The 10,548-nt window shown below is 34.2% G+C and overlaps 1 protein-coding gene across 4 annotated transcripts; it reads right to left on the bottom strand.

The window, feature by feature from the left end:
* Positions 1-1,149: 1,149 nt before the first annotated feature.
* Positions 1,150-8,356, bottom strand: LOC112696853 (probable ADP-ribosylation factor GTPase-activating protein AGD14). 4 transcript variants are annotated; one of them, XM_025749765.3, is made up of 13 exons: positions 7,871-8,356; positions 7,258-7,319; positions 6,822-6,909; positions 6,672-6,733; positions 6,462-6,558; positions 5,546-5,995; positions 4,250-4,921; positions 3,999-4,127; positions 3,780-3,896; positions 3,609-3,704; positions 2,858-2,987; positions 2,607-2,655; positions 1,150-1,721 (listed from the first exon to the last, which is right to left on the bottom strand). In XM_025749765.3, exons 1-13 carry the CDS (start codon positions 7,964-7,966, stop codon positions 1,667-1,669), a joined length of 2,103 nt encoding a protein of 700 aa, XP_025605550.1. In that variant the 5' UTR covers positions 7,967-8,356; the 3' UTR covers positions 1,150-1,666. The 4 variants fall into 4 exon arrangements, with proteins under 4 accessions (XP_025605550.1, XP_025605551.1, XP_072053345.1 ...); XM_025749766.3 differs by having other exon boundaries at positions 3,999-4,118; XM_072197244.1 differs by lacking the exon at positions 7,871-8,356 and adding an exon at positions 7,495-7,765.
* Positions 8,357-10,548: the final 2,192 nt, after the last annotated feature.

Here is a 10,548-nt window from a genome sequence, read left to right as displayed (position 1 = left end):
GGATTTGAGATCGACTATATACCATAGGTATAGCATAGGCGGAGTTAATTTAATTACTAAGATAACCTTATTTAATATTTTATTTATAATGTAAATATTTAATTATTTATAATATTTGATGGAAGGTATGTAAAGTGAAAATTGTTTAATAAATACCATATTAAAAGTGTAGAATAAACATAAACATTGAATTAAAATTTTCTTAAAATCTTATAAAAACAATATATGAAGATGGAAATGAGATCTCATCTAAGAAAATTACGAAGATGGAATATGTCTAACTACCATTTACTCACTTTTGGTTAATTTGTTCATTTCTTTGATTATGAATCTATGATCATGATGTTTTAATCTTATCGTTTTATTAATCATGTTTTTTCTTTAGCTACTAAGTCATGAATGGATAAGCAGCACATGATGATTCAGAAACTTGTGTACATCTCAAGAGACGTATATATATTATAGATAACATCATAATTATAGGGGGAAAATATCATACTTATGGAATTGATATTCTACCTGATAAGATCGGAACTGGAGGCGTTTATAGGGGAAAAATTTTAGGAAACAGCTGATATGAATTAACTCCTTAAATAATTGGAATCTTATAATTTAAGGAATATATTAGGATGAAATATATCTAATTATTTATTCTACTTTATTTTCTTTCATTATGAATTCGATGTTCTAACTTTCGTAAACACTTTGACATAAGTCATAAAGTTCCAATTAAATCATGATGGATAAGCAGCATACTCATATCTTAGCAGTTAGCTTTCGTCTGCAATATGTGGTTTGTGTATTTTTTAAATGCATATCAATTATTTCGCAAATTATACTACTTAATAATAATTTTGCAATCTCGTGTATCTTAATGGGTCATACACATGTAAATTTATGCGTATAATGATAATGACTAATTCAAACTTTCTTTAAATAGTGATTAAATGTCATGAATGTGTTACAAACAGGTCATAATGAGACATTTTCAAAGGCACTCGTATCATTACTAAATAAGTAATAATAATTGTCTTAACTATCATCCATGTAAAGAAAATTTAATTGTTCAGCCACAAACGACTAAAATAAATAAAGAACTATCCAGTTGGAAAATTTAATACATTAGAAAAACCAATGTAGTTGAACACGTAATCAAACAAATTGATTTTTTTAAATATGATTTCTTCCAAGACGGTTATTTAGAACCAGAGGAGTACTTTGAAGATGTAACAATATAAATTCAATCCGATTGTCCTAACCAAGCTTACAATTCTACATAGAATGGGTATGAGCATCACAACGGAATGATGCTCTTAAAACACAAAATTACAATTACAATTACAACTAAAATTACAAAGTCAAACACCCTCAAAAGTCTCAAACTAAAGTACTAAACCCACTTTGATGTCACGTTCAATACCTGCCAGAACATTAAACATCAAGAACTATAATTACAATGCCATCAATTACAAAAAATACAGATGCATTGCCCGTGTATAGCTGGGACTATGAATATTGCAAGGCCTTCCTTTCCGTGGGAAGTAATCAAACAATTGAACAATCATTCGAATCTGAAAATAAGAAGCATTTAAAATCTCCCACAATTAACTATGCTTCTCTATCCATCAAATTCTATAAGATTGACGCTATATTCTACAGCCAAATCTTATGCAAAAGGATTTCCCCCAAAAGATGCAACCGGTTCCTGCGTCTGGATATTCCTGCAAATTTGCAGTTCAGTCAATGAACAAAAATGTGATTACTCAATCCTCGAAAATACACATGTAGATTAATTTCCTCTCCCAATCTACCTTCATGCTGCAACCTACCTCCCATGTAATATGGTAGCTTTTTGTATTATCAATCAGTTTTGGTTAAAAAAAATATAAATTGTTTAGCGAAAATCACTCAGGGCAGATTACTTGATTTACAGCATTGCAATAGCCTAGTCTTCCAACTTTATATCACATGCACATTTATCTACTAAAGCTGGATCCTAATGGACCACACCCAATCTTTTCTTTAGTGCCATGCAACAAATAATGCCTCTTCACAACCACTAGTAGACCTTGTTTTCTTTCCCTTTCGGGGTTAGTGAGGAATCTATCTTGTGGCCAATACCCTGTAATTATTATTATTATTTTTTAAATATTCAAGGATATCCATAAAGGATGAACCATTTAAGAAAAGACCACTAAATAAAGGTTTTCCTCTACAGATACAATTTACTAGCCTAAGTTACATAGCTTATGTTATATAGCCGGTCCCAAGCTCAGATAAAGGAGGAGGATTGCACTAGGCCCTCGACAATCAGTATAAAAACTTAGTCGAATCTGCATGACATGGACAAAAGACAATAGCATTTACTAGCCTCAATTTCAGTATCTTAGACTCAGTATTTGACTGATTTGGTATGGAAGGTGCTATCAGAAATTCATAAATACTCTTCCAACGGTGACAATAACTAAAGTTCAAGATGCCAATAGATTTTACATCTTAGCACAAAGAATAAAGCATGAGGCATATACACATTCATCTATGACAAAGAATCTCAAGCAAAATATTCAAGGCAGGGAAAAGGAAGCCGGGAATATTTGCCGACTTACGATATTTGAGAACTTGGTGGTTGAGCAGCCAAGAATGTCAAACCACCACCTGCATAATTGAACCAAAATCAGTAATTCAGTATACAATGATTGGGAAAAAATAAAGTAAATTAAAATTCATGATATACATTTAGAATGTGTTAAAACTCTTCCAACAGATGTTTGAATGGTATTATTCTCTAGTTAGAGAATAGATCATTCTAACAGTAACAGAGATAGAAACCTCAGCATGACTAGTCTTGGAAGACTACCTTGTCCAGCAGAGGAGATGTAGGAGTTAACTGAATTTTGAGGAAGCCATGGTTCGGCAATACCGCTATGGAAAGTAGGTTGTAACTGTGCATCGGGCAGAGCAGCTTGCAATGAGCTAAGATCAAGAAACTGCAAGTGACATGGCAAACATTATAGGTTACAGCAAACTGGAAACAAGTTTACAATTTCTGTCTCCTATCCCTTAAATAACATTGTCAAATTTGTATCTTTTAATTATGCAGCAACGAAGTGTTACTACTCAGTTCTAAATTGACATAAGTATTAAGTATAAATGAATGTACTGAATTATATATCATGCAATCAAGTGAAAAAGCAAAATAAAAGCATTAAACATTGATCATACATGTTCTTATCCCACTGGAAAGAGGTAAAAGAAGAATGGTCATAACACACACAAATTATATATGATTCACACATTTGCACAAAAATCCAGAATTCGAATCATATCAGCTGACCAACTTCTATAGGCAGACTAAAACAACAGATGTAAATACAGAAGAAGCTCAATACCAGCAACCTGAGATTGAGGTGAAATTAATTATATTTACAAAGCAGAAGATAAATGCTTAATCAAACTAAGAAACTAGTGCCAAAGTGTGATACCAAATGAAAAGAGTGTCCAACAAAAAAAGCAGAAATACCAAGTGTTACTAAAACTGGTTTATTGAGTGTGATATGCACCAAGATATACACATCATCAGCCATCCCTATTCACATTACATGACATACCATATTACTGTGCTCTACATCTGATACATCAGCATCATCAAGAAAATCAAATGGATTAGTTGATTTATGACTGTTTCCATTAGGTTGACTCTCTCCCTGAAAGGAATAACAAAACGATAAGCTAAAGCAAACTGAAATAGACGAAATATGAAGTAATCCCAGAGCACAAACCATAGGGGGAATTGCAGAGGGAGGATAAGCTGAGCCACCACTAAAATTTGATGAGATTTCATGATCATCAAACCCGCCAATAGGGGCAATGCCTTGCATCCCACCTTCATTGCACCCCTGGTTATACATATAATTTTAAGGAGAAAAGACATTCAGAATTTCTTTAATTTTTAACACAGTAAATCTACTATTATGGTAAAACACCATATGGAGACCAACCTCAGAAGCTCTTAAATCTAAACATTGATCATCAGTTGATGGAAGATTTTGCAGTTGTAATCCCTGATTAAGGCCATCTGCAGAAGCCGGGGTAACAGAATCTTCAAATGCACTCCAAGGCTGTTCAGACTCAACATGTGAAATCTTATTTTAAGTTTTGGTTTATTGCAGTGTCTGCAATTTCGTAATTTATCAAGGAGTATAGCACAATGATATAAAATCAGCTATGCACCAAACATCCTAGTACTTACTTGAGTGCTTGTTGCTGTCACAGAAACTTGTTCTTCTCCATTCCATGCACCATCATGCCATACATTAGATGTAACTGAAGAAGGAACACTAACACCAGAAGTTTCAAATGAAGGCCATTGCATATTTCCATTCAAGTTCAAGAATGGATCAAATCTGTCCTGCAATGTGTCAGCAGCTGATGGCAGTACTGCTGGAGTTTCAACTTTTGCAGTAGATGCTGTGTACTGAGGCATATCAAATGTTGCCCAACCTTCATTTTTAGGGGCAGATAACTCCAATGACTTTTCATCTGAGGTTGCAGTTGATGGCTGCTGAGAAAGGTTTGCAAAAAAGTCAACTGATGAAGGTTGGGAAGTTTGTGTTGGTTGACTCTCATTGGAATATGGAACTGCAGACAAAACAGCTGATTGAAACAGATCCACTGATGTAGACTGAGAGGGTGCTCCTGGCAACTGAAAAAGATCAATGGATGGTTCTGCTGCAACAGGTGTGTTGGAAATATCAGAGCTAGTAGAACCTGCTGGACCAGGTGGTTGGGGAACACAAGAAACTTTAGTCTGTAGCGGTTCAAAAGCTTGGACAGGTTCAGAGAAAAAATCAACTAAACCACCAGAATTGTGAGATCTAAAAGATGACAGGTTGCTGTCCATTGATCCCAGTGAAGCAGTCCTCTGAGGGAAAGGCACAAATTAATGTCGTCAGTGTTAGAGAAAGATATAATCAGCAAGCTGTTGAAAAAGGATCACATGGACCATGAACTTAGATAAAAAGGGATCACACAAACATTAATACATTACACAAACTCACTTGATCCTTCACCAACTTAAAAATAAAATGCACCTACTTTTCAATATATCCTTATTTATGATATTCAGATTAACAAGACAGGTCTAATCAACAAGAAATCAAGAAGACACCACAGAGGGAAATAAGCAGACACATTGTCTGACGTGCCTAGAGCAGAATAAAATACCATGTCAGCTAAAGCTTAATCCCAAATATCCAGCCACCGGTGTTATGGGTAAATTGAAATTCGTGGTTCGTTAATTGATTAGTGAACGGAAATGAACGAAGAAAGATGAAATCTAGCTGATAATAATCTATTTATCTGAATCAATATTTTCTACTATGAAGTACATTAGACATCTAGCACCTTTTTCATTTACAAGGTACCAAAAGAAGTGAAAATGTGAATAGAATATGAAATAAACTACTGGGGCTTAAACTAGGATATTGAAAGTGAACACACATCTTTGAATGCATCCATCATAGAAGTAAAAATAAGAGAAACAAACCTGCGGAAGCCGAATTCCTTCCATATCTCTCTTAGCATTAGTTTCCAGAGATGTATTCCTTGCAAAAGCCCAGACATCTTCACTTGAATGGTGACCTGAATGCCGATAGGGTGGACTATGAAATCCAATATCCTTATGAAAGTTGGGAGACTGAACCTCAGATTTGAATTGCTCACCCCCACTGGACACAGAAAAGTCAGAAATTCTCGGACCAGATCCCTCATTGGCAAATCTATCCTCATAGGCATGATCACTGAAGCGTCCAGGACTATAGATAATACTACTCATCTTTCCTTCATAGCGAACTTTATCTGAACCAGGCTTCCTGGTCAATGCAGCTGCTTGTTTCCCATACCGTCGATCTTCATATTGGTAATCATATGGAGGGCTTTGTGAATAGGAGTGATAAGAACTAGCACGCCGTGTATCATCTTCATTGATTCTAGGGTTCTACATTCAGTGACAAATATAACATGTTTTGCGTAAACTGACATTAAGAAACAAATTCATGTTATAAGGGCATGAGAGCAAGTAACTAGACCGGACCCTGCGTTAACACGAGATGCTTATGCACCGGGCTGTCCTTTTTGTTTTATAAGCAAAACACACAAAGCAAAACCATATGGCTCCATTATTAATTTCTTTTTATATTTTTTCTCTCATGCAATGTTAAGAATTGAATTAAAAATAAGATAAAAATAAAAGCACCCTTCGATATTTATCAGGAAAAAAGAATGCCTTGTAGTTAACATACCAATCAAACATATTCTACACGATTAAATATCACCAAAAAACTTGGCAACTTTGTTTCGAGGGGGGAAAAACAAAGAAACTATAGTTAAAATAAGACTCAAGCAAAAATAAGCTTAAAGAAAATGGCTGTGCATAGACAAATAAATATGCAAGAATAGATTGCCTGCATATCTCTTGGAGGCTTGTCAGAAGATTTGGTTGCAGCATATCTTCGATCGACGTATACGTGCCTTATAAACTCCCTTATTTTATCGACATTGCTTCAAAAGAAAAACATGACTGTCACATAATGAGCTTCCCATATTCAGAATCATATATGTAAATATATCATTTTAATTTGGCAGCCTTAGTAGAAAGCAAAAACATATTAAACCTGCTATCTGGCAGCCGTTGCCTCTGGAAGTCCCAATTTTTCAAATATATTTCCCGTGCACGCTGAAATGATATAGCTATGAATAAATCTCACTTTGAGAAGACAATAAATGTAGCTCCAAATGTCAAAAGAAGATAATGCACACTATACCTGGTTACCCGCATTCTGAAGAGAATCAACTTCCTGTGATGTGAACTTTGCCATAGATACAGACTTCACACGATGGGTAAACTCACGACTGCATGGCACAAAGACAAACAGTTAAGAACCATGCACCATAACCAATTATAACCACCAATTCAGCTCCAAGAGAATTTCATGATTAAAAAGAATCCATACCAAGTATGATTGAATGAATATACATAATTTATTACCATTAAGCTATAGGTTATTGGTGGGTATAATTGTTCAATAAAAAGCAGTAGCCCACCACCCACCCAAAAGAAAGTAATTAATATTACTTGGAATCTCTTATCTCCTACTGAAATGCCATGCACAATTAAAGATTCTGGATTTGACTAAATGTTTAACTTGCACCAAGAGAAAACAAAGCATAATATATTCACAACAATGAAAAGGAACTCACTGGATTCCACTGCAAGTCATGCAAACGAAGGTCCAAAAGTTGGTACAAACATATTGCGGGCCCTGCACAAATGGTTGTTAAAGTACAAGTAAGGTAAATTTAAAGTCGAAATTAATCTTGTAATATGAAAGATAAAGCTTTCATGAGCACTTCTGTTCATAGATCGTCTAGAATCCACAGAAATTGGGAAATAAAATTACTTAACCCTTCATGGATGCAAAGAAAGGGGGAAATTACAGGCTCAAATTCAGGGGATGGAAAAAATCAATCAACTTCACTGACTTCAGCAAATCACATCTTCAGCAAAATTAGTAGTTGTGATGCTAATTTCATCTAAATATAAAGGAAATCTAAGAAAACTGCAAAACTTCAAGGTTCAATTGAACTTCCCAGCACTTCAATTCCAACCAATCACGCTTCTAAAAGTTTCAAAACTTCGAATTAATCACACAGCATAGAACAGGGAAACACGCAACAAAAAAATAAAAATAAAAATTAAACAACATTTCGCTAATTCCAAACATAGGCAAGTAATAATAATAATAATAATAATAATAATAATAATAATAATAATAATAATAATAATAATAATAATAATAATAATAATAATCACCAGACTGTTACAGTTGATGCATTTTCGATTGGGCGGAAGCTTCATAAGACCTCTGATGATTTTCTCGTTCCTCTCTTCTTCCTTTCTTGTCGCCATTTCACGAAAAAATCACAGCTAAAGAACGCGAGAAACCCTAGAAGTAACTGCAACCGAAGAAATTTTATTTTGCACTCCGGAAATATATAAAAAAAGATGCAGCCTTTTTCAGGTACAGTGTTCTCTGAAGTTAAAGAGAAATCAGCGAAGTGAAAACGACGACGTTGCGTCGAAGATTTGAGTGTTCGATCTGAAACTGTAGAGTTTCCGGAAGAAGATGAAGTTAGTGCGTAGTTATTGTGAAATTTAAGAGAAGAAACGCTTTGTGATTTTGGGTTCACACAAGAACAACTGAACAATAGTGGCCAATAAAAGAAAAAGAAAATGCATTTTCGTTTTACCGATTTAAAAAATAAAATAAAATTATTTAACTCTTATGGCCACCATGTTGACTAGTTTCTACTGTGTGCTCCCGAAAATAGAGTCACTGGTGTTTTGGTGGGACCACTTTTGAGTGTAACGGGAAGTGCCAACGTTTATGTCCACTTCTTTTTTCTTTTCTTTTTTTTAAATAATAATAATTGCAACCTTTTTTGTTTGTGTTTTTTTTATCATTATTATTGTGATAATAATTATTAAGCGTTGGCACATCTAACCGGCAAAAAGAAAGTTTTAATAATTTCGAAAAAGGTAAAATACCGAAATTTTAAATAAAAGACAAAATACTGTTTAATCATTTTTTTGCATTTACTCTTAAGTTTATAACCAAAATTAAATATTATGTATTTTGTTTTTTAATAACTAAAAAATATAAATATTTAATTTTATTTAAAGACTTGCGTGTTTCTGCAAAAAGTATCAGTAAACTATTTTGTTTTTTACTTAAATTTGTAAATATGTGGTGGTGTTTTAATTATTTGAAGAAATACCAAGCAAAATGTCTAAAATAACTTATATAACAATTATTTTAAAATAAGCAGCGCCTCGTTTTATTAGAATAAAAGTTAGCTAAAGATTTAAAAACATGTATTATATAAACTACTATATATATATATATATATATATATATATATATATATATATATATATATATAGGTAACAGGTTCTTCATAAATATTTGTTAACTAAATAAAATTTAAAATATAAGGACAACATTTGTTTACAGTTGGAGGAGGAGTAATATAACAATTTTAAATTCAAATGCTGCTGACGAGTTAGGAGGCAAAGGAGCTCCCACATTGAGAATATCAATTAGTGTAAGTTTGTTTTAGGAGTAAATAGTCAAATTAGTTCTCAAAAGATAGCCCAATTTTTAAATTGGTTTTTGAAAGAATAAATTAATCAAAAATATTCTCGAAAAATTTAAAATTGGTAACTTTAATCCTTCCGTCAATTATTTGAGTAATGACGTGAACATCTATTTATCTGGCCGTTAGTGTAACACCTCAGTCAAACCTTAAACGGCGTCATTTTCGTTGCTCGTCCTTACAACGCTTCAGTTTCTATCCCTATTCCGTTACATCTCTCTAGTTACATCCTTCTTCTGAAAACAAAAAACTTCTGTAATCCCTTCGTCTTCGGTTCTCACCTCCACGAAGACGAAGCATTGAACGATGACTATCAGGCTAGATCGACGACAATATTGTGTTGGAGTTGCAGGTGACCGATTTACGACAACCTTGGTCAACTGAAAAGGGCACTCCATCGCCTTGCGTGAGAGGTAGGTTACCTTTCTTTTGTTATTTTCTAAGATTGGTTGTGGTTTTATCTCCTGATGAATGTGCTTGTATGATCGTTGGAAATCCATTGTTACTGTTTGCAATGTTAAGGTTTAGGAGAATATGTTCAGGCTTAGGGCTTTGGTGGTGATCCATGAATGACTCTATTTTTCGAGTTTTGAGAATAATGTTTGTGCTCTGTATAGCTGCATGTGTGTGCTTTATTTTCATTTTGTCGAGAGATTTTATGTCTGTCTAGATGCTTGTAAGAAGGGTTTCAAGACAGGGTGTAGGCCATTAATAGGGTTAGATGGAACATTCCCGAAAATCTTACATGGAGGAAAGCTTCTCACTGCATGTGGACAAGATGCAAACAATCACATTTTTGTGATTGCATAGGCTATTGTGGATGTGGAGAATAAAGACAATTAGAAATGGTTTCTGGAGCTGCTTCTCTCAAACCTGGGAGACTACGAAGCAAAGAACTTGTGTTTCATCTCAGATATGCAAAAAGTGAGGACCAATTTGACTCGCGATTTAATTTTTAAGGACCTTTCTGATTTAATGATGATTCTTTTAAGGACTAAATGACTATAAATCTTTTCGGGTTTGACTGTTTGTGCAAGGGTTAATACCTGCTGTGAAAGAACTCCTACCATCAGTTCCGCACAGATTTTGTGTTTGACATTTGTGGAGGAACTTCTCTAAACAGTGGGGCAGCATCAAGTTTAAAGACTTGGTCTGGGAGTGTGCAACATCAAGAACTCCAGTTGAGTTCGAAAGGAATATGACTAGAATCAAGAGGATTAAGCAACAAGCTTGAAAATATTTAGCCAAGTGGCCGAAGGAAGCCTGGACAAAAGCCCATTTCAGTGAAGGGCCAAAGGTAGACAGCATATGCAACAACGCTTGTGAATCCTTCAA

The sequence above is a fragment of the Arachis hypogaea genome, chromosome 6 (genome assembly GCF_003086295.3).
Source record: "Arachis hypogaea cultivar Tifrunner chromosome 6, arahy.Tifrunner.gnm2.J5K5, whole genome shotgun sequence".
Lineage (NCBI taxonomy): Eukaryota > Viridiplantae > Streptophyta > Magnoliopsida > Fabales > Fabaceae > Arachis > Arachis hypogaea.
This window is presented reverse-complemented; position numbering and strand designations above follow the sequence as displayed.